The sequence below is a fragment of the Thunnus thynnus genome, chromosome 2 (assembly GCF_963924715.1).
Source record: "Thunnus thynnus chromosome 2, fThuThy2.1, whole genome shotgun sequence".
Taxonomy (NCBI): domain Eukaryota; kingdom Metazoa; phylum Chordata; class Actinopteri; order Scombriformes; family Scombridae; genus Thunnus; species Thunnus thynnus.
This window is the reverse complement of record NC_089518.1, coordinates 13,660,185-13,684,117: the sequence shown is the minus strand read 5'-3', so window position 1 is coordinate 13,684,117 and position 23,933 is coordinate 13,660,185. Positions and strand designations below refer to the sequence as shown.

The 23,933-nt window shown below is 40.5% G+C and overlaps 3 protein-coding genes across 5 annotated transcripts in view; all 3 read right to left on the bottom strand.

The window, feature by feature from the left end:
- Nucleotides 1-1,162: 1,162 nt before the first annotated feature.
- On the bottom strand, nucleotides 1,163-4,846 carry chmp7 (charged multivesicular body protein 7). The gene is made up of 10 exons (XM_067604449.1): nucleotides 4,249-4,846; nucleotides 3,987-4,158; nucleotides 3,438-3,623; nucleotides 3,217-3,350; nucleotides 2,814-2,862; nucleotides 2,594-2,713; nucleotides 2,375-2,473; nucleotides 2,229-2,286; nucleotides 1,911-2,138; nucleotides 1,163-1,829 (listed from the first exon to the last, which is right to left on the bottom strand). Exons 1-10 carry the CDS (start codon nucleotides 4,509-4,511, stop codon nucleotides 1,780-1,782), a joined length of 1,359 nt encoding a protein of 452 aa, XP_067460550.1. The 5' UTR covers nucleotides 4,512-4,846; the 3' UTR covers nucleotides 1,163-1,779.
- A 392-nt stretch (nucleotides 4,847-5,238) lies between these two features.
- Nucleotides 5,239-11,721, bottom strand: lgi3 (leucine-rich repeat LGI family, member 3). The gene is made up of 9 exons (XM_067604436.1): nucleotides 11,388-11,721; nucleotides 10,474-10,545; nucleotides 9,929-10,000; nucleotides 8,459-8,530; nucleotides 8,138-8,209; nucleotides 7,675-7,844; nucleotides 7,414-7,578; nucleotides 7,228-7,318; nucleotides 5,239-6,960 (listed from the first exon to the last, which is right to left on the bottom strand). The coding sequence occupies exons 1-9, from the start codon at nucleotides 11,588-11,590 to the stop codon at nucleotides 6,231-6,233; spliced, it is 1,647 nt and encodes a 548-aa protein (XP_067460537.1). The 5' UTR covers nucleotides 11,591-11,721; the 3' UTR covers nucleotides 5,239-6,230.
- Nucleotides 11,722-21,582: 9,861 nt separating this feature from the next.
- The window catches only part of fgfr1a (fibroblast growth factor receptor 1a), a 28,823-nt gene continuing 26,472 nt past the window's right edge, over nucleotides 21,583-23,933 (bottom strand). For all 3 annotated transcript variants that reach the window (XM_067604425.1, XM_067604405.1, XM_067604416.1), the window contains 2 exons: nucleotides 23,128-23,233; nucleotides 21,583-23,035 (listed from right to left, as the gene is read on the bottom strand). In XM_067604425.1, the coding sequence (XP_067460526.1) occupies nucleotides 22,859-23,035; nucleotides 23,128-23,233 (283 nt within the window). In that variant the 3' untranslated portion in view covers nucleotides 21,583-22,858. The remainder of the gene's footprint in view (nucleotides 23,036-23,127; nucleotides 23,234-23,933) is intronic.

The following is a 23,933-nucleotide window of genomic DNA, read 5'->3' as shown; positions in this document are numbered from 1 at the left end:
AAGCCTCTTGTCCTTCATGTCAACATATTAAAACGATTGAGAAACAGGTTTGAACATCAAACTGAAGGAAAAGATCATTTACATTGATACTAACATTTTGCACGCCGTAAAATAAGGATCATGATATTATCCAGCAGCCACCTTCTCACCTGGCATAAAGGAGGCTTCATCTATGATTTTTACCTGCATCATTCCAAAGTGGGGTTTTCAATTTACTATGTATTTACATACATACTATTTTGTGGAGAAGCAACACATATACCATTTCCAGAATGCTTCCAACTATATTTCAGATATTTAAAAGAGAACTGTTGGTTTGGATGATCTTTTTTGATCAAAGTTTTTTCAATAACATATTAGATTTATTTTGCAGCCTTCTGATCTTCTGCTGTGTTATACAACATTCATGTGAAATATGCATGGTTTAACTTGACCAACTCACACTTTGGTATTTGGGTCACATACACACATTGACACATTTTAGTAGCAGATGTGTTTATTTTCCCTGTTGGCTTTAAAACTTGACAGTGACCCCTGGTGGCCAATGTTCTGTACTACTACTCCTACTAACTGCTTATTCTCCAGGTCATTAAAAATACGCTACTTTTATTCAATATATTCTACAGTAAATTTAAACAGTTCACTTCTGTTTAACTGTTGGCCATGACTAGTTATTAAAGTTATGTAACAGTATGTTTAAGCCATTGAAAACGATCTGAACCCACATATTACAAACATTCCTCTCTAGAGGAAGATTTCTGCATCATGCCAGGATGCACCAAGACAGAGGATGTATGTTGATCTCTTCTGTATGTTGTAGTCAACACCTGATTTGCCAGTGTCTTCATTAGCATAATTGCCTAACTATGTGAACCTCCTTACCAGACTGAAAATTTGAACATCTCATCCTTTTATTATTTTTAAGACCTTTGAATCACCCAGATTTTGCCCCACAGGTCCCTGTGCTACCCTGGAGTAAATAAATGGTAAAATAAGATTCATTTCAAGCAAACATGCAAACCAAACATTAACTGATGAATGGAACAATGTACATTCAGTTCATTCATGCAGAAAGAGTGCAGTTTGTCCTCAGCTCAGCCTCTGAATAGCAAATGCCGACACAGACATTAATCATTATGTACAATAAAAATACCACTGCAGATGTGATTAAAATAAATTTTATTTTGAGAAACATATTTGGTTAAACTCACTTAAGGTAAGCTTTTCAGTCCTCGTTTGGCAAACTAAATTTACTTTAGTTTAATATTTACAGTTCAGAAGGCCACTTAATACACTCCACAGGACTCTCAATGAGGGACATTTACACACGTCAATAAACACACAATAACAGACAAATACAGTTGTTCTCTTACACTTTGTCAAAAAAATATCACAAAATTAAAAGCATTCCTAGTGGTGGCATACCACAGAGAATATTTCAGACATCTTAAAATATTCACTTTAATATTCTCTCTGATTCTGATGACAAAGTAGATCTGAAAGCTTTCAAGTTGAATAGAGTGTTAATTTAAAATCCTTTTTGGCATGCGTCCACAGCAAAGGCATTCTTTATTTCTATTAACTGAAGGAAAGTGATGAAAGTGACTTGCTTTCATCCTGATACACAGTATAACAACACCTGCAATTACTAGTTTGCAATTGCCACTTTAGTGCTTTATTTTTATTTCTATGAACTCTAGCTGAGAGAAAATGTTGAGATACAGTTTATGTTGATGTGTTGATGCAGAGCTTCACACTTGCCATGTTTTGACTGTGTCATCACTGTGCAGGCTCTAATCTCTTGGTTGGCGATTTCTTCTGCTGTAAGCCTAAAACAAAAATATAACCATATGTTACAACAATTATTTTACATTTGTTAAATTAAAAAACAGGGAAAGAAGAAAGCAAACCTGAATCCATTAGAGTTAACTGATTCAATTCTTCCTCCAGCTGTTCAGTGGTAATATTCAGCTGCTTCTGAGGTACAGCAGGCAGAGAATTAAGCAGGTTGTCACCTGTGACGCTCGGCTCCCAGACGGGTCCAAGGCGATTTGTTGGAATTTCAGGTAAACCTATATCCGGCTTGGACTCATCCAACAATGATTTCAGTTCTTCCTCCAACTCATCTATGTCTTCATCTACAAATAAATTCGACAAACTTAGATCTTCTTGATGCTTAAACATACTGCATAGTAATTAAAGACACTGTACTCAACAGAATGGCATACCTGCGCCGGTCACACCGCCAGATATAGTTTGGTTCACCTCATCTTGAGTGTCACATAACTGTTCAAATGAGAGAAAAGATAAATTAGGGATAACAAGTGTCAGATTCAATAAAAACTCAATAAATGGCTTTAAATTAAATTCTTACCTCCTGGATTTGATCCACAAGGCTCTCAGCACGTTCCACTGTCACATCCTTAAGAGAAAGTCTAAGTGCAGCCACTCCAGCCTGATATGCTTGCATAACCTACAGATGAGTTTAAAACACACACTTACAGTACTGACAGACAAACTTGGTCACAGTTGCTCAGTAAAGCTGAGAGTGGATGTAGTGAAGTGGAGTGATGAAGTTCATTCTATCTCTTACCATCTTATCAGTCTGTGATTGGGCTATTCTGTCCAGGATTCCTCTGATAGACTCCAGCTTGGCAAACAAGTTGTCTGCTCTCTTTTCTACCCTCTTTCGGCCTTTCAAACACCTCAGTGCCTGTTGGATAGACAGTGAATGTGAGCACTGAACCAAGTTCTGTAGAATATGTATTGGCACATAATAAAACGTATTATTATAGTTAGACATCAGCAGTCACCTGTGATTTCTTGCCTTCCCGAAGCAGAACCCTTGCTTCCTCTTTGCACCTATGCAGAGAGAACACACACACAAAGCTTTAATAATAATCACAAAGTCTGACTTTATGAACCATTTCAATTCAATGCAGTCCATCTGACCGGACTAATAATCCAGCATTGTTGTTGCATAATTGTAGCCAAAACACTTGTTATTTAGGAGCTGAAACAATTTAATTCTGATTAAATAACAAACCCAAAAAGTCATTTTCTAAAATAATAATGAATTCCCTGATGATTGATTTAAAATCTTATGATCACAGCACCACAGGCTTGCTCAAAAAGTTCCTGATGGATCAAATACACAATCAACCAATTAATTAGTACTAAACATTCTGCTTTAAGTTCATATTTGAGTTGATGTACTTGTCAGCTTCAAGGCCCAGTTTCTCTACCCGCTCTCCCAGCAGTTTCTCACTGCGCTGTAACTGGTAGATGCCTATATCCACATCACTGACAGGACAGACGCGATCCTGCCCTGGCTGACAAAACTTAACAATCTGTAAAGAAGACAGATGAAGAAGGACAAATGAAAAAAATGCCTTTAATGACATGAACAGCTTGTGGAATGGTAGGTTATAGTTTACCTTCTCGCCTTCGTGCAACGAAACCATCACTTGTTTGTCCCTCTGCAGCTGCAGGAGAGCCATGCAAAGGGTGCTCTCATCAGCACAGACATCAGAGGAGAGTGTACAAAGCTCTTGAAATGAAAGTATGGAGCGGCTTGCAAATTCACTGCTCCGGTAGACCCTGAGTAATTCTGCTGCTTTCTCCTGGAAAGTATAAAACAAGCTTTGTGTTTAGCAGTTGCCATCAAGTGGAAATAGGGAAATAGAAACCAGTCAGCATTGTTGCAAACACTAGTTTGCATGCACTATTTCAGTTTTTGTTTCAATGCACACAAAATGTTATTTAGTTCATTAATTTATATCACAGTTGTGCAGGAGATCTGCTTCAATAAAAAAAACCTGAGGGGACATTAACACAAGTAGAATCCAGATGAATATATTGTACTGCATCTTACTGTATTCAGTGAAAGTATAGCTAAAAAATGCAATAATGGTGGCTTAAGTACATTAATAACTGTGTAGTGTGGTGCACATTAATGTCAACCTCATGACACAAGTTTGACAAACCTTCACTAATTCGATGACAACAAAGGACTCCTCCAAAGGCACACGGCTGCTTCCTAGAAGAGTGGAGAAGGTCCATTTCAGAGGCTTCACCAGCAGCAGGCCAACTCCCCAGGACAGCCAGCCACAGTCCACATTAGCAGCAAACTCTGACTCCCTCTGAATCTTCCCACATCTGGAAGAAATTAAAATAAAACCACTGATGCAGGATTTGACTCAGACGGACAGCAGTGAGCAGTGACACAGCTGACACAGCAGCAGTTACCTGGCCATGGACTGGATGACAGTCGGCAAGCCCAGCGGTGATTTCTCTTTCCTCCTGAAGCTCTTGTTCAGGTCCTGCAGGTTGACACACACGGTGCCGCGGTCCCTGCAGCTCTGTGTCACCACAGCCGTCCAGAAGTCCATTTTACTGTCCCAGTCCGTCGTGTTCACATCCCGATTCTCCTTGAAGTCGGAGAACATAAAATTCATCCGCTCGTCGTCGTCCCACTCCGGTGGCAGGGTCGTTTCAGTGGACTTCGACATTTGTAATATGTAGGTCGAAACTTCAGCTACAATAAATCTGTTAATCGACTTGTTATGTCAAGCTGTCAGGCAGCTAACGACAACGTTAGCTAGTTTAGACGTTGATAGTTAGCAAGCAATGTTCAATACGAGCTGTCACATCAGCCAGAGACAAAAATATCACCACCTAACGTCAGAGAGAAATAACTAGTGAGCTCAAATATTGTATGTTGAGGGAAAACCAGAGCAGTAACTCACATGTCACTGCCAGCCGTCAAATAAAACTATTACTTCGCCATGAAGCATTGAAATGTGTCTGACACGCAAACTAGCGTTTCGGATATCAACAACATATCGTTGCGCGTGTTTTACAATTCAGAACAGTGCGCAAAAGCGGAGCTAACGGTCTCAACGTGCAAATACGAAAATTCCACCCACGCAGACACACTGAAAAACAAAACAAGCGCACCAAGAATTTCACTCACAAACATCACGCTTGCACCGTTTCTGCGCATCAGTCTTCTCTCCAGAAGTAATTTCGTTATTTTTCATTTAATTTTTCGCTACTTCACCTTTTTCTGATTACGGCACAGAGACAGACACCATTTCATTATTTTTATCATACACCATCATCCAGATTTACAAAAACAGACTAATGTGGTTTGTTTCCTACTTCTTTTAGGCTGATTTGTACTGTAATAAAAGATAAATTAGTAGAGGCTTTGAAGACATAGAAAGACACAGGCTCTCTCAGGGGCCGTAAAGCAGGATTTAATAATACCCCCTGCCCACTTCCCAGCCCATGTGCAAAAATACACAGCAACAATTGAATACAGGTTGTGACTGTACATTTAAAAACACAGAATAGGGTTATGATTAATAGCTTTAATATACACTCTATAATTTGTGTTATGTCCCCTAAATGGTTTATTTGTTATAGTCCCCACTCCCCAAATTTGCTTTAGTACTCCCATGGCGCCCTCTCTCTCCCAAAATGCCACTGTTGAACTGGGAGGACACAATAACAAAATCAGGAAATTATGAAAACTTAAATTATGGCGAGAAAATGAACAGAACAACATTTAAATTAGTTTGCATTTTCATTTCATTTGAGGGCCCATAAGTGGCTGCTTAAGTTTGCTTATGCCTCAGGCCAGCTCTGACCCCATGTCATTAATGCAGTAAAACATTATATGCAAAACAGGCATATAAGGGTATCTCTCATATAAACATAATCAAGGATTTAAGGTATTGCAATGATAAATATTGCTTGTTTTACATAGTTATATCATTTGTACAGTGTCATGCAAAATGCTACACAGATAAATTACACCTTGTAACTTAACCGCCATAGTTTTACACTCACTTGCAATATCCAGTCTCATCCAGTGAATAATTCAGTAGATGCACATGCACTTCATTTTCACATTAGTAAAGTACAATATACAACATAATACCAAAAAAGAAAGACATTGGCCAAGGGATATGGTTAGCTGAACAGAGGCAGTGACATGACATTTATGTTGGCCTGTTACTGATACTGTGAATTATAACATGATTTCATTCAGATGTTAAGGGATAGTGCATAAAATAGATTAAACAATCATTTAATTAGTTACCTTGCTTAAAACATCAGCAGACCTTTAGTTACATGGCTTAAACATTTTGCAGTCTTTCATTTATTTGGCACGTGTTGATAAATGCTCAGAAACACCTCCTTTCTCTTTGACTCTCACATGTCTACTTGGCACTCAGATCCACCACCAGGTGCTGGTAGGCCAGGGTGTTGCCTTTGAAGCTGGCAGCCAACAGGATGTCCTTGTTGTCAACAGATACCAAGCTGAACGCCCGCGGGGCTCTCATGTTGAGCTCCTGGAAGGGCTGAAAGCGCTGAGTGAGATCATCCCACAAGTAAACCCTGGAGAAGGAGAAATCACTTCCAAGGAGGAGGTACTGGCGGAGGCCCACCGTGAAGGGATACACTGCCATTGAGCCCCGAGAGGGAAGAGTCTGGATCTCCACGAAACGCTGCCCTTCCCAGCGGAGGATCTTGGAGTCGCCAATGAAGCGTGTGAGGCAAAGGTAAAGAACTTTCCTCACCCAAAAGTGCTTAACCATCTGTACGTCGGCTAACTCAGTGATTTGGGAGTAGAAAGCAAACTGCTTCTGGCTTCGGTTCCACTGGTAAACCACCGGTGGCTGAGAGGCGCTGGAGAGGATGAGGTGAGGCTTTCCCCCAACGTCAAGGAACTCCACATGGGTGTCCCGATGCCAGGGATGGAGAGATTGATGGGAGTAAAAACCATTGCTGTTCCATCGATAAATACTGGTTGAGCCGGCCTTGGAACTGTCTGCTACTACAAAGTACCATTCTCCATCCAGCTGGAAGGTCTCCACAAAGTTGGGCTTCCTTACCCGAGTGGTGTCAATGTCTTGGATCTTTACAAAGCGCTGTGGGTCCTCTTCCCACCTGTTATTTAACATTAAAAAAAACGTGTCATAGTATTCCAAGAGCTTTTTACAATTCAAGCAATCGTCTTGGGAAATTTGCTTATTCGCTTTCTTGCTCCAGCTCCATCTACATATTTACCGCACAGACAAGAGAGTGGTATCAATTTTCTCAGCTAACTCTCAGAAATAAAGTTAAAGTTGAGTCTTAAAGTGTATTTCCTAAAATGTCAAGCTACTCCTTTAAGGTCATGTTTTTTAATACAATGGATCAAATTTCAAGCCTTACTTGTATATATGAGATCCACCGAAAAGTTGAGCCACAACCATGTAAAGTGTGTTGTTTATCACCACTGGTTTGCAGTACACAGCAGAACGAGCTGCAGGGGGGACACATGGAAGTTAAAAAGCCATTAGATTTTATTTAGAAAAAATAGCATGGTGCAATTTTATACATTCATAGTCAGCAACTTACAGGTAATGTTATGAAACCTCCTGAAGACCATCTCCACATGATCCCATACATACAGGGTGCAGAAACCTGAATCAGGCTGAGCAAAGGCCACAAACTGATCTCCATTGAACTCATAAGACTCCACTGACACAGAGTGGAAGGGGAAGGTTTCATAAACAGCGAAATCTATAGGAGGAAAATACAGAATGACAATATTTATAAACCATGAAATGACGTGTTTTTAGCAAAATGTTCAAAAAAAGTCAAGGATTAAGGTGAAACCTGCGCTGATGCAGTTGAAATCTCGTGGTGCGAGATCATGGATTCTGCGTCCCTGGAATTCAAAGGGGCTGGCGCAGTAGATGGCAGGAACAGAAGTGTTTGTCTTTTCCATCCAGTCCACCAGCCACTTGATTTTACAGTCACAGTGGAAAGAGTTCCCTCGGAGGTCTCTGAATAACATTAAGGGAAAAGAGAAACTCTCAGATTCTCTAATATAGGTCTTCCAAGCCTCCTCTCAGTAAAGAGTCTAAACAGGAAGGAAAAACAGACAAAAAAGTGCACTAGCATGGTCTGAATCAGAAACAAACCACACACTTGAGCCAGACAGTTTTGCGGATGAGTGTGGTGCTCCACTAAACCCTCAGGGAACCACGGAAAACCAGTGTTTTATAGTGACAGATTGCAAGGTCAAACCTCTCGGGATGTCCAGACACTGTTTTGATTTCAGAGTAGGGACACTTACAAATCTGTGAGGATGTCTAGATGTTTGAAGAGATCTCTAGGCATCTGCTGCAGGTTGTTGTTTGAGAGAGATCTGAAAAAGCCCATAAGAAGGAATTGTTATTACTATGTTTTTATGAATAATCTGTGTGTCTCTGCTCAGGTTGACAGCAGACATAATCTCCAATGTGGTGAAAATATCATGTTTATAAAGAAAGCGTTAGCTTCTCAGTTGGTATATGGTGCAAAGTGATATCACGCCAGGATTGAATTCTTTAGTATGGTATGTGCTTTAGCATGTGTTCATGTTTTCTTCATCTTATTAGATCAACAAAATACTCACAGATGAGTCAGGGATTTGAGTCCTCTGAAGGTATACTTTGAGAGAGTCTGGATGTCATTATTTTCAATGAACCTGAGAAAGAACAAATCACTCATATGTCACACAGTGATGACAAACTGTGACATTCAGCCAGTGTGATAGAATGTCATCCATGTTTGGAAAGGAGCTTGTGTTGTCAGTGCTGGCTACAAAAGGAGTCTGACAGTAAGCAGCAATTATATCCAGTAACAGCAGGATGGGTTTACAAAAGGTAACAGCCTGTCTATCTTTAGGAATACGTTTGGGTTGGCCACAAACGAGGCTGTGAAAATACAGATCAATATTCCTTATTTGTGTTTTGTTTGTTTGTTTGTGATTTGTTTTGCCCAACTGATTGATACATTAAGTGTACTAACTGCACAGAAAAAAAAATCAATGACTTTTATGCTAAAAGCTCTTTTAATGCTTGTGGTCAATGTGATAAAAATAAGACAGTGAATGTGAGTGCAGCGTTTATTACAAAGGTCTACGTGTCAGCATCATTTGAGTCCATCCTGTCTTTGTTTTGTCTATTGATTGTCGAGGACATACAGCATGTGCAGACTCTGTAGAGGTGGCTGGATATGAAAATATGGCTTTATTAGCATTCACAGCGGGTAGCGGCGGTAGTGGTGGTGATGCAGAGAGGCCTGATGGCTGGGCTGCAGCCAGAGCCAGAAAGCTGCACACTCCAAGCCCATCAGCTAACTACTTTCTAAAGCCCATCAATTCACAAAATGGCATATTCAGCTTTATTTCACTACAGAGGCAGTGTGCTCTCTGTCATAAGAGGATTTTTCAGTTTTACTTTTGGCATTCTTTGCCATACTGCAGAGTCCACACCTGAAATCTTATACTGCAGCATTAGGTCAAGTTGATTTTATTCATCAACCAAGAGAAATAAACCAACCAAGATTTACTGGAGACAAACAGTGCAACACTGAAAATAGCTCATAATCCTGCTTTAAAGTGAGGCTGTGTCACTTTAACAGTTACAATACATAATTACAACAGCATAATGATAATTGTTAAAAATATAATTTAACAATAGCACAAGAAGAGAAGAGTCAAAGTCAGAAACCAGACTAATTAATGTCAGCTATATAGCTTAAGTTAGCTAACATTAGCTAACATTAGCTAACATGACCACTGGTCATACCAGACCAAGTAAAGCTATAGCAGCAAAGCCCCTAAGTGTATTTAACTTCTATTTCTTGCAGATTTTTTAAATTTCCACTTGTAAGAAGAAAACTCTTATTCAAAAGTAATAATCTTACTTTAAAACTGTGCCTTGAGCAAAAGGTCTCTTTTTTGTCAGTACATATAAAAATCATATAAGATAATTTTATTCATATTTCATTAGCAAGTTACTGTCTAAAAGGCTTAATTCAGTCAAAATCATTTTGCAGTCGTAATATATTTGCACTTAGAGACATAAAGTTAGACACTTACAGGTACTGTAGGTTGGAAAGACCAGCAAAGGCATCGTCAGCAATTGTGGTGAATGTGTTGGAGTTCAAGAGCCTAAAGAAAGAAGGAAACAAAGATTCAATGCGAGGCAAAAGTTCAAAACAACAACATAAATATATCAGGCGATTTATACTCATAAACACATGCAGACCTACACACAAAAGTCACACACACACATTTGCACATACACACTCATGATTGCATCTGAGCAGATAAATAGCCCTTTGTGTGGCAGAGCAGAACTGAAGGGACTCAGTCATTGGCAATGACACTGATACAGAGCCACTTTACTCTTATTACTGCTATGTCACCACTGTTTTCAATCGCCATTCATTTCTAGTAGCTGAAGTCCTCTCATTGTCACTGCAAAACAAAAGATGTCTGCGTGTTCAACAACATCGACTGTGTGAAAACGTTACCTGTGAAATAAAGTGTTACCATGAGTTTAACTGGTCGTGAGAGAGATACTGAAGGTTTGTGATGTGTTAAACTTAATAATCTGTTGTACTGAAGGTTGGAGCACTCACAGGAACTGCAGCAGGTGAAGGTGTGAGAAAGCTCCCTCTGGGATTGTTGTAAAGGCTGCGTTCACCATCGTCCTGTCCAGACAAACAAGCTCATCAGCCAGGCTTCTAGATGGCAGGATGCAGATGTTACAGAGCTCACAAATGTGACGTCATGTGGTTGATGGTGGAAAATTTCCCACAACATTGACCATTTGATCATTTTTATTCCCTCTGAGGCCCTTCTTTTCTCAGGACACATCTGTCCTTGCGGTTTGTAAATCAAATCTCCTCAAAACTAGGCCACATAACTTCCCTTCTTCACTTCTTCTCTATTGAAAAATGAGGACACCTCCAGCAGCCTGTGCTCTTGAATTCCCTGGACTGTTTCAACTCAATACTCAATCAACGGGGTGATAGGGGTCAATATCAGATGAAAGGGAGCATGTTGTAACCTTCTCAGCAAAACATAACCTTCCTCCATCAAGTGTTAAGCTTTCCATTTCATTATACTGAGTGAATCTCTCTTCAAGATTGAATCTCTCAGAGGAGAAGCAGGTCTCCTGCAGTCAGATAGGGAATCTATTGTTAGTATTTCTCCCTGGAGCTCTACAGGATTTTACTGCTGTGTTCCCTTAACTAAGTTCAGCATATGGCAGAGGGACATTATTAATATTATTACGCAATGCTGTCTGGTGTACATCTCTATGTCAATGCAAAGACACATAGCATCGAGAATACAACAGAAGAAAAAAAATGCCTTTATTGAATGTTAGGTATTTAAAAAACAAGTAGGGATTTCATGCATCATTACATAATGAGGGGTGACATCAGTGATGTAGCCATCTGTACCAGCCTGCATACTGCTGCGACTTCATACAGGTTATGAAAAGATGCTTTTGGTGAGTGAAAGACACATAAATATATTTTCCACTCACAGAGAGATGATTCCAGGGGGGAAGCTCTTTGGTATAGCCTTGGTATCCACACAGAAGGCGCTGTCTTTGGTGCAGGAGCAAGTCGCAGGACAGCGGGGTATCTTGGGGGCTCTCCTGGCATTTGATTCCTTTGGCAGACAGAGAAACAGGCACACAACCGACAAGCAGATCAGCCTCAGCCATCTCGGTCCGAGCTCCAGCATCCTTCGGCAGGCAGACAGGGGAATCTGTGTGACTGAGCTTCTTGAAGTTTCAGTCAGTGGCAAGTGGCTTGTTGAGAGCCGATGGTCACACTGCCTACAACCCCAGCAGATTTGATAATGCTGAGCACAGAGTTGAGAGAGAGGGGATGGGTGAGAGAGAGGGAGGGAGGGAGGGAGGGAGTAAGGGGAGTCCTGTGTATCCCCGGTGGGCGTGGGTGCTCTGCAGCTTCCCTGGATGTGTGCTATCTCTCTCTGCCTCTCTCAGGAGCTGCTGTGTGAGTGCATACTGCAGGAATGACGAGCAAGGCTGTTTTCTCTGCACTAGGACCTGTAGGCAGCGTCGCTGACACTGAATTATTTAGTATCACACATGCAGGAAACCTTTAAAACAACAGCAGTAAGGGGGGGTTGGTGGTAGGGAGGTTGTTGAATAGACTGCCAGGAGTCTGTTCTGTGGACTTCTTATCAGGTGTGAAACTATGTCAAGCTGCTGCAGTCATGAGAGCAAGCAAGGAGGTATTAAGCATGCAGGAGGAAATCTCTGTGCATGCATTCAGGTGGCAGTGGCTGTGTGTGTGTGGGAGGGTGTTTATATTCTCAACTGCAACCAGTGCTGAGATTTTCAAGAGGCATGCACGTACACACACCCAAAGAAGAAGAAAAAGATACAGCACCCATATATGATATGAATCTCTTATGTAGCACAATAAAGAATAGTGTTATACCAGAAAAAAGTGCAAGATCTGGTAGTTTAATAACATCTGTATTTCAATATGACTTCTAGGGCTACAACTAACAATTCACTTCATTATTATTAACTAATCAACCAATTATTTTCTCGATTAACTGACTAATTGTTTGGTTTATAAAATATGATCAGATGGTGATCAGGTGACATTTTCAAATATTTTTGATATTAAAAATATATTTTTGCCTCTTTTGTTTAAAAAAATTACTCAAATAATTAAGTGGTCATCAAAACCATTCCAGATTAATTTTCTGCCTTCTGACTAATTAATTAATTGACGAATCATTTCAGCTCTAATTACAATGATGAAACAGAAGATGGAAAACACATTTACTCTCATTTTAGATAAAGGAAATGTCTGCTTTTTTGCTTTGATGCCATCAGAACCACTATCTGTGAACTATAGCTTATTCAGTTTTAGATTAAGTGAAACCTTTTTGAAATTTGTTTCAGCAGTAGCTCACTGCAGTCACCAAAGAAAAAAGGATTAGAGGCTGTATTTCATAATTATGACCTCCATATCTCCTAAGTATGACTGACTATCTCATAATTACATGAAAACTGTCTCATGTTTATGAAATAAGGTCTCTAATTTTTTTTTATTTGGTAAATGCAATGTGCTTCTGTGTAAATGGCACACAGCTTATCTTTAGCCTAAAGAATTAGATGTAACAACTTAACCAATCTTTCTGTGTTTTATGACTTTTGGCAGATACAGTTCAAAGTTCTGCTGACCCTCTTGGTGCATTCAAGAAACACCTGAAAACTCAGCTCTTCCATGAACACCTCAACGCTTGAGCCTCTTAACCCTTTTAGAGCTTTGTTGATTGTTGCACTGCTTAAATGTTGCGTATGGTATTTCTTGTTGCACTTGTCTACTTCCTGTTGTTTTTTACTTTATATATATATATATTTTAAATAAGGCTTGATTGTCTTGCCTTGCCTGTAAGTTGCTTTGGATAAAAGTGTCTGCCAAAAGACAAAATGACAAAATGCAAAGTTGAAAAATACTTATTTAGGTCAAAAAAGGCAAAAAAGGCAGCTTAGTTGGAAACCTTTTCTGACCATCCTAATGTGTTCTGTGTGCATAAAAAACTACCTTATATTAAATAATACATGTATCCTTTTTCAAAATACAAAATGTGTACATGCATTTAAAGGGCAACATGATTAAAAGTACATTTGTTGAAAAATGTTTGTTTGTAAAAATCATTAATCTCCAAAATGTCAACTTTCATGAACCAATGATAATCCGTATTAAGATAATCCAATAAAGGTTTGTAAAGGGTTTTAATACCCATACATGTAGGAATATTTGTTTTCAACACAGCTGCATGCAATCTTTTAGTTTTTCTGAAAAGACTTGTTCAACTGCTTGATGATTCTCAGTACTGACTCCTGCCACAAGAGGGAGATGTGGTCCATAAAATAAAGTCTGTCTGGACAGGCGGCTGTGCAGAGAGTGGCTGAAAGGCCACTGGCAGGGCTGCAGCCTCAGTGCCAGGCATTGCCAGCCTTACCTCACAACGACTCTGTTGTCACAAGCAAAGAGGCCCTGCAGCATACTGTCTGCCATCAACACACTGTCCAGGCCTCTGCACATTGTTCCCTGTCCAGACAGGCAGCAGAAATACAGCATGTGGTACTCAACATCTGATCCAAAGCAGCAATTTTATGTATCATTGTTAAATCAAATTATAAATTTACTGGCAACAAATTTACTTCCTTTCTTTTTCTTTCTTTCTTTCTTTCTTTCTTTCTTTCTTTCTTTCTTTCTTTCTTTCTTTCTTTCTTTCTTTCTCTCTTCTCATGTCCTCTTGTGTATGCCTACTGTAAGCTATGAAATGAAATAAAGAGCATAAACTTGATGAATAAAAAAAACAAGAGCCCAGAATGTTAGATGTTTTCTTTGCTTTGGGGCAGTTTGATATTAATCAGAGAGCAAATTCTAAAATATCAGATGTTTTTGAACAAAAGCATCCCTCCCACAAACCTGTGATGCCACACTGTAACGAACATTTACAAAGAGAGTGAATACAAATGTGAATCAGTTACTAAATTATGGGTGGTGCCTGTTTGTGCCTTATCCAGTTAAGGAGAGCCATTTCCTGTACGGCAGCAATTTTTATGGTTTATTTTCTTTTGTGCTTTGGTGCAGTCTGTCTGTGTGTGTCTTGAGTTGTTTTGTTCAAACTGTACATGTGGATTTATGTAAGTTAGGCTCAGTGAGGAGCAGTTAATGCCTGAGCTTACTCCTCGCAGAGCTCCACCCAGATCCAAACCTCGGGTGGGAACCAGCATAATTGCATGGCATAGAGAACGGAGCATGAAACAGCAGCTGGAAACTCGAACATGCCCGCTGTGAAGCAGAGGAATCTGAAATGCTGCAGAGATATTAATCCACAAAACTCCATACACAAACACGCAAATTACAGGTTTCATTCTAAAACACTATTTTGAACTATGTGCTGTGTGAAATAAATTTGTTATCACATCACAACTATTTTATATTTTGCATTTCTGACAACTTGTATTTCTGACAACAATGTATCATTTTATTTAGGAATGAAATGCCTTGAATTATGACAGAAAATACTGTACATAGATTTCCAGATTTTGTCAGTACGTGATGGTCAATGATCTTTGAGGATTCAGTGTGTTTCAACAAGCGATGCAGCCTCAGCACATCCCTCAGTCTTGTATAGCATTAACAGCTGTGCCTCATGGCCTTGTTTCATATCAACTTCTCAAGTAATAAAGGAAAGTTCAGCCAAGTTACCACTCACCCTGAGAGCTCAACATTGGAAGGAGCACTTGGCCACGCTGTGTTTGGCAAAAATTAGTCATCAAACATCACAAAGTGTTCCTGTCTCCTGTGCCAAACTCTCACCCTCTCATTATATCCACTGCTGCCTGGCACGTACAGAACATATTCTAAAACCACATCTTTTCACCTCTTCATCGGTCAGCCCTGCCTCACTGGGAATCAAGCCTGTTTGGATAACTTAAACTCAACGTCACAGCCACATTTAACACCGACTGCTCTCTCTTTAGTTTTCAAACCCACATCCTATTGTGGGCCAAGGAGCCTGAAAAGACCTCTATGTCTGTCTGTTTCCATTTCTTTTTGGGTTTCACGGTTTGGCCTCCTGGCTGCACGGGAAGCACAAAAAACAAAATAGGAAGAAAGACCAAATTTGTTTCACTTCAGTTCTTCTTAGGGAAAATCCCAGCCGCTCCAGGCAAACGTGCTTCATACAGGAGTCACAAAGGTGTTGAGACTTCAGTCAGACATGTACCTACACGTCATGGTGTTTCTATACTGTAGATACTGTTGGACACATGAATGTAATCTGAATGGAGGCAGTTCTTTGCACAAAGTGATTAACAGAGGTGGAAAAGGGCACATATAAAAGTGATTCTGAGGTATTAAATCATTAACTTAATCTTCATGTGCCTTCATGAGGCCAGCTGATAGATACCAGTGATTTAGTTGGCCAAGACTGAGGACAAGTTGACGTCAGATGTCCTCACTGATGAGTCCAGAGCAAATAATGCATTAACACATGACCAAGAAATTTAATAAGGTAAGTGTTTGTCACAGCAAGCATCGTAAAGCACAAATCTGTCATGTTGGATGAATCTGTCTTTAATAAGCAATTGCAGCGTCGCAAACACGCCAATTAAATCCTCAATTATTTCATATAAGGCAATAAAGGCTGAGGTTAACTCTGTTAACAGCGATGAAACCTGTGGAAGTGAAACTGCAAGACAAAAGGGAAGATGCAACGTTGAGCTGTAGGCGATTTTAGGGAAAAACATCCATCCCAAATTGCTCTTGTTCTTTGCTTCGCTCTCTAAGTGCGGCTCACTCACTGGAAGGTATGTCAGCCAATCTCATCCCAGGCTCAATTCAATTAAAGAGAGTACAAAGACATGGCTCAGGGGCGAGTGATATGATTAGAGTCCTGTGCACAACGACGCTGCCGCTTTGATTCATACCCTCTCTTATCTGGTCACTCACAGCACAAGGGCCTTCCAGCTCAGAAGGAGTTGAGACAACTGAGCTGAGGAGGACTCCTAAAGGTGGGCTGCAGTATCCTCAAGGGGCTATAAAAAGCCTCCTGCACTCATCTGTCACAATCAACGACTCGTATCTTCATTATCTTTGCAGCGGAAATAAACTGCAGTCACAAAACTAGCAAGAAAACGCAAAATCTGTTTCTGTTAATCAGCATTCTGCATTTTGATTCTCAGGGGATCATAAAAATCCTCCAAACTGAAGGCCATGCTGCTCTCTTACTTCTCCATCAGGACAATGCAAAGGAGCAACTGTACCTCACAGCTCTCCCCTCCCCACACCCTCGAGCCAGGCTGCCATAAAAGACAGGTGATACGCCTCTTGGGACAGGGATGTGTCGAAGGAATGCGTGTGCAGGTATCCTGCTGCCTGTGGGGACTGTGGAGAAAGGCCCAACGCACTAGTTGATCTTGCTTGATAAAGGCCCTGACAGGCCCAGATTATATGTCTCAGCCTGGAGGAGGTGTCTGTGTCTCATTCCTGCGCTGAAGAAAGTCGATCTGGTGGGAAAGAGGCGGGGCCATGCCTGTAGGCATCAGTTTTTGTACGGGCGCCAACACACACCTTGTCGCGCAGACACCACTACTGCTGCCCCTTCTCCACCCCCCTGCTAGCTCCACACCAAACGAACACCCTCACCCATCTCATTTACCTGACCACACCCGTGCCTCCAGACGCTATAAGTACTCTCTCCAAAAATCATGCCAGCTATGTATTTTACTATCAGTCAATGTGCTGAAACTTGCCACAAATGTTCTTAACTTCAGTCTTGTCTGTCACTTTTTCAGACAAATATTTTACAAACAAATACTACACTGGAAATATTTAGTACCTACAGGGTATCAGTGAAATACTTAGTGGGTTCTTATCTGTAGTTACAAAAGAAAAAAAGTACAGGAAATAAGGCTGTACAGTACAATTACAATACATTTTAAATGACCTAATATAATAACCAAGTTTTGGGTTTTTATTAGTAATGCTATAGCCTGTATACCCAATATTTATATTGTAATTACTTTGAAAAAGGGGTGAACAAGAGACCACTTTACTCTACAGCCCACCCTATAATAAGCCCATTATAACTGTAATTGTCCATGTGTCACATTGGATTGATTGTGTGTCTTTTTGATTGTTTTTTGGTAAATATTTTTTCAGTTACAGTTACCCTGTTTTCCCTAATTGTTGTGCATTGTTATCCAGTTACTAAATTATGAAAGTCTTATGTACAAATTATGAAGTCTTTTGTAAACAAAATGTGTTACCCACTTATCTTCTTCCCCTGTAATTACATATTTGTCCCAGTAAGTATTTTAATCATACCTTATATTTACTAAAAAGTTACACTGTAATTTGCAGGTTGTAATCTAAAGTGTTAAATCCAACTTTAACATTAGACATGTAGTGCAGGGATCAGATACTTCTTCATAAACTTATCTGTTTATGGTTTTTGTGATGTGGGGAAAGGAAGGAAAGGGGCAGTGACTCACAGACAACAGTGAGACATGCAGTGAGTGACAGGCCGTGCCCCAGGCTCACCCTTTCTGTCATATCTGTCCCACAGAGCAGGCAGGGCATCGGGGACCTGTCATACAGACAGCTATCTCACAAACAGGGGCCTGGGCCCTCAGTGCAGACAGACACATCAACAGCCAAACAGCACAGACGAGGCGAGGGCACCCACTGCCTTCTCTGTCATTTCTACCTCAGGAGGCCAACATTGGGTTCATTGCCAAGATTTCAACATTCTGTGACAAAATATTTACACCATTAAAGACATTACATATTTTGTTTGCTGTACAGTATGTTATTAGGACTGAACTACACCCAAAACCGCAGCAGCCACATTTAAGACACAAAACAGCTAGCTGTTCATCATCTTAAGTATTGGAAATGAGGGTGGGGAATCTGTCACAGTGAGCAAACAACACAAAATTGAAATTCCTCTTCTGTTTTGAAATCGACAATCTATGGTGCACCAGAGTTAAGCCCGTCTGCTGCAGTTACGCACATACACTTCATGTCTGAACCGTCTGAGGTCTCTTTTTTTCATGTGCTCGGGAATAGGGAGGAATGCCAGGACTAGAGATGTTTGTCTCCTTCACCTTGCGTATGGACGCTGGCCAGAATGATATTCATGAGTTCCAGTATTGTACTCCGCTAACCTTTCTCTCTGTCCCCTCATGTGCATTGACTGCTCCCCACCACTCAACTCCCCTCCTTCTTTCTCATAAATAATCGCTTCATTTGTGAGGAGACAGAGGTGCACAACAACAGGCTGATGTCACCACTCCTGTTTCCTGGAGGCTGAAATAAGCAGACACACACACACACACACCAGATACACACACACCCTCATCGCCAGTGCTATCATCACCACCAACGTCATCCTCCAAAGACCCTCTCTCCTAACTGCAGCTGAGAAATGATCTCTGATTGACGACGTGTCTCCTCCACAGGGTGGCAGAGAGTTGAAGGGCAGGTCATCTGTCAGCGCTGACAGGAAACACACAGGGTGGAGAGATTAATGGAGAGGCTCAGGCTTTTCTCTAGACCTGGAGATGATCATCCCAAACTGGAATAAATCAAACCATCTCTGGTAAACAAGAACACACAGCAATTCATCTAACAGGCCACCAGGGAAACATGCAGGGGTCTCATCTTGTTCTAATTACTGGCTTTAATAAAAGATGTGTTATTTGCAAATAATATGGACATTTTTTTTGATTTATGTTTTCAAGATGAGGGTGTGTTCATGCCCACAGTATGTGCTTAATAAGAGCATTTACAAGGCAACAAAATCTTGTAACTGCAGTTAGCTGAAAAATCTAAATTACTAACTTCAATAAAAAAGAGGATACATCTGCCAAAGAAGAAATATAGCTAATAGTGACATGTAAACAATCTGTTTACAATGTGACCGTCTGTCTGAAAATACAAATATTGTCAAATTAATTACATGTGACAGACAGAAACAAAACAGACCAAAAAACCCCTACAGTTCCCATAATGCAGCTCATTAACATCTATTCCTTTCCTGGTAAACACTGCAAATCTTTTGTACTTGTTTTTAACTGGGAATTCCCAGTTTTTAACTGGGAATATGAAACTGAGACTTTCTGTTAAAAATGAGGAATCTCAAACTCAAACTGAGAAAACCTTGATGATCAGAGTTGTTTTCTCAGACTTGACAAAACTTCTCCACATGCAACAGAGGACCTCACTGTCATCAGCTGTTTTCACAAGCTGAGTAGTAGTGCACAAGATGAGTAAAGTGATCTGGATGTGTAAAAACAGGTGGAGATTCACTTTAATTTTATGACAAGTATACAGTAAGTATCAAAACTTTGTTTCACCTTCAAGGCATTGTAAAAAGAATAAAGAATATTTGGCAAATGTAGGGTTTTTAATGCTGTTCTTATATGATGGGTGGTTACACTCATCCACCTTATCTATCAAACTCAAATCAGTCTGGTCTAATTAATTTGTGGGCAAAATATAGATTACAGATTGATCTGTAAGATCTCCAACACTAAATGTTTGGGTTGTTAATAGTTTGTCTATTTTGCTGTAAGATAACACCTGTTTTGAAATTCCCAACCACAGTTCTGTAATTCTGTGCCATTCCCACAGAAGGTGTAATGACACACATATTTAAAACAAACAAGAAGGCACACAATATTTTAAATGTATGTTTGGTTGAACTGGAAAAGCCAGAACACAGCTTTTGTAGTCATAAATATTCTCCATGAATATTAAGTAAAGAACAAAAAGATATCTTTTAGTTGTTACAGCTAACCTTTATCACTGATATCATTTTGTTTAACACAATCTCTTGTCATAGTAACTCTATACTGAGCGCATGGATCATTTTTATTATATTCATCTCTATGTGTATCCTGCATAGAATGTAGTTAAGGACAATAGCTTGCACAAAGGGACAGAGTATGACCAGAAGTGAGGAAGGGTGTTGCTGGTGCTTTAACGTACCAATTATAGCCGGGTAATATGCTTGGATGGCAGAAATTCCAGTATTCCCAAATCAATTTACATTCCCCAGTCAGTCATCAGATAGTAATTTCTCTGAGAAGACAAAAACAGGACATAGCAGCGCCTTCTTCTTTCATCTCAGTGATTAGAAACCATTTAATGAGACACTGTCACATTCCCTAATCATTACTGCTAACAATAATCATACTGACACCTCCCCCCAGAGACACTTTTAGCTTCATAAATCAACAGCTATCAACAGAGAACTGGCAATTTAACTGTTGCTATACTGGAGGATATCTGATGAACTTTGATCCACCAAACTCTTCCTGTGCCATCTGTCCAAAGTGATAATACCCTCCACCTAATGGCACCTCTGCTCCTCGCTCTGCACCATTAGCAGGTTATAAAGCAAGGCTTCTCCTCTCCTTTCTGTTCTTAAATAGACCTCTTCATCATCACCTCAACCACGGCACACAGATGAGACTTTTATTGCTCCCCGTTTCCAGGAGTGGATGATATTTTTCCCAAAAACAATAAGGTCATATGTTTGTTTGAATCCAGGAAGTGTGTGTGGAAATCGTAATAAGTGACCTTGCAGCCTTGGAGGCCATGACGTGGTGTTGAGCAGACAGTATAATGGTGTTACCTTACAAATCCCAGCGTCCTCTATTTAACAGCATTCACAGATACACTGCTCTCCTCCTCTGCTGAAATACTGTAAGGCTAACTGCGTATGACCCGAGCTGTAAGAGCTGGCTTTTAAAAAAGGTCAAGAGCCAGTCGCACTGTGCGGCTGAGTTTAGCCTGTTGCATGGAGACTGCAATCCAGGTGATGCATCAGCCAATGGCAGGAAGCCAGAGCCAGACACGGGCATCAAGGTTGGTGGAGCTGATGGATGGAAGTGTAGCACCAGCACTTGCCAAGCCATTCACACGGCCATAAATTACATGTTTACTGCCGGCTGTGGCTCTCTGCGCTCGCCAACATTTCTTCTGATGTCAGCAGCGCATTATCATATCTAATCAGCCCCCAGCAACCCGTGTTAAATGGGTGGGAGATTGAAGTGGCCATCGTTCCATCTCTGTAAACATGATTTACATCACAAACATGAAAATGTGGATATTTATAGACCCGTTTATGGAGTTCAGTTCAAACTCTGAAAGCTTGGGCGGTTTGTTTTTCGATAGCATTTTATTTAATGTAATCCTTTTACGATGACATACGTGTTCTGCAACCCTTCATCAGAAATTATATGGTAGCAGATGTAACTCCTGTTAAAGCATTTACAGTAGAAGATAAGTTCATCACACGGAAGGCATGCACAGTGGAAGTGCATGACGTTGACTGAATCAAACTACTCTGGGTTTTAAAACAAGAATGGTGTACAACCAGGAACATTAAAAGTTGTGACCATCCTTGAAGTGAATGAACAATCTTGAACGAGACCAGATAAAATTATCCACACATCCTGCTGTTTTCAATCACTCGCACACACTCTCTCTGGCATACGCACATACATGCACACACAGACACACACACAGACACAGACACAGACACAGTCACGCACACACACAGACGCATCAAAAATTCATAAATCTAGCACTTCTGCTGGAGAGAAACCCCAAACACTGAGTTACACTGTATTGCCGTTTGTGTCATGAAAAGCACTTAGAAGTTAAAAAATAGAAAAACCAATATATATTTTTCCATTGATGATTATGCAATAAATTTAGGGGAATCAAAGTTGTGATACAGGAAAAAAAAAACCAAACAAAAAAAAAAAACAACTGGCCATGTAATCCTCAGCAATTTAAGAAATTCTCATGTAACAACTGCCCCTACAGACTATATTCAAAAATGGATCAAACAAAAGCGTCCTTGTACAAAAGAAAATAAATCAATTATGGTAATAAAAATAAGAGTACAGTGTAAATATATATTCATATTTATAATTTTCTAACTGTATTTACAAGAAGATAATGAATAATGCAGTGGACCACGGTGCTGCATGTCCCTTGGTTGTATATTCTCTAGATTTGGTCGGGAAAGCAGAATGCTGTCCTTCACTGTTGATGAAACGACCACGGAGGGCAGAAAGCAAACAAACAAAAACCCTGACAATCGTAGTCAGTTCTTTCGATTCTCCTGACCCGTGGAATGCCCAAAGAGGAGAGAAGAGTGGGAGTCTGCTCTCTTCTGACATGGTGACAAACTGCCACTCTGGATAATACAAAGTGCCCCATAAACATCGTCACCACCGAGAACCGGGAAACGGCTGCTCTCTTCAGTCCATGTGATCCAACACGTTCTACAAGGCCTCTCCGAGCTCACTTTCTCACAGAGCACCAGTGTTTTTTAGCTTCATCTCTGGGAATGTGGGGAAGAGTCCAACCCCATGAGGCAGGGAGCGGAGGAAATGTCAATGTTTGTCTGAATGGAGATGAGGTATCAGCGTTTCTTAATGGCTGCCCCGTTGGAGTGGGGGGGGAACTTTGGCAGGCAGGGCTCCTCGGCTCCAGCGTCGTGGGAGAAAACGGAGTCCTCGCCGGAGGAACAGGTGGAGCTGCGGGTGTCGGGGTAGCTGGGGGAGTATTGGTCCAGAGGCACAGACAGCTCCAAATACTCCTGTATGCACAAAGGGAGAAAGAATGAAACAGTTGACTTTCAAAAAAGACGTATCTGCTGTTTCTCTGCAAGGTGAGGAGAGGAGGACTGACCTGGTTGGATGTCATGGCCAGGCAGCGGTCTAGGTCCTCTACCAGCTGTTTGAATGTGGGTCTCTGAGAGGGTACAGCATGCCAGCAGTCCCTCATCATCATATACCTGCATGACAGAAGAGGTTAAGAATCAATCAACTTGCTTTTTGTTTCGCAGCATTAATCTCCAACACCAGGTTTTACATTAAAGAATGTTACATTGTTCTGAGGACATCCAGCTGTAGCTGAAGAGTGACAGTAAATACAGTTGAATCTATCTATCCTGTTGTCATCCTGTTTGTCAATGTTGTATTTCTGTAATTTTGTTATCTGGTCTATTGTGTACACACAACATCTGTTGCATGTCTGTCTGTCCTGGGGGAGGGATCCCTCCTCTGTTGCTCTTCCTGAGGCTTCTTCCAGTTTTTTCCATGTTAAAAGGGTTTTTCTTTTGGGAGAAGTTCTTCCTTATTTAAATCGAGGGTGTAAGGACAGGAGATGTTGTATTGCTGTGCAGATTGTAAAGGCAAATCTGTGATTTGTGATATTGGACCATACAAATAAAATTTGACTTGAATAATATGGTACATTCAGAGCTCCTGCAGTCTGTGAGCTTTTCATTTTATTGGTCGTCACACAAACAATGGTAGGGAACATTATTACGTTGCTAAGCACCTGGAATTTTTCTAATATACAACAGCATGGCTAATGTAAATGTTAATGCCAACTCTGTTTGGGCCAAGCGTGCCACACAGCAGTAACCAAGGTTTGCTTTGATTTAAAAGCCAGTTAGTTACTTTCAAAACAATTTTTTTTTTACAGTGCCG

Coding starts and splice junctions, on each gene's coding strand:
- lgi3 (XM_067604436.1), bottom strand. CDS start 11,590: ATGCTGGAGCTCGGACCGAGATGGCTGAGGCTGATCTGCTTGTCGGTT. Junction 10,546..11,387: donor CCCCCTGGAATCATCTCTCT/GTGAGTGGAAAA, acceptor TTGTCTGGACAG/GACGATGGTGAACGCAGCCT. Junction 6,961..7,227: donor GGTGGATCTCATATATACAA/GTAAGGCTTGAA, acceptor GTTAAATAACAG/GTGGGAAGAGGACCCACAGC.
- chmp7 (XM_067604449.1), bottom strand. CDS start 4,511: ATGTCGAAGTCCACTGAAACGACCCTGCCACCGGAGTGGGACGACGAC. Junction 3,351..3,437: donor CGTTGCACGAAGGCGAGAAG/GTAAACTATAAC, acceptor TCTTCTTTACAG/ATTGTTAAGTTTTGTCAGCC. Junction 2,474..2,593: donor AATCACAGACTGATAAGATG/GTAAGAGATAGA, acceptor ACTCATCTGTAG/GTTATGCAAGCATATCAGGC.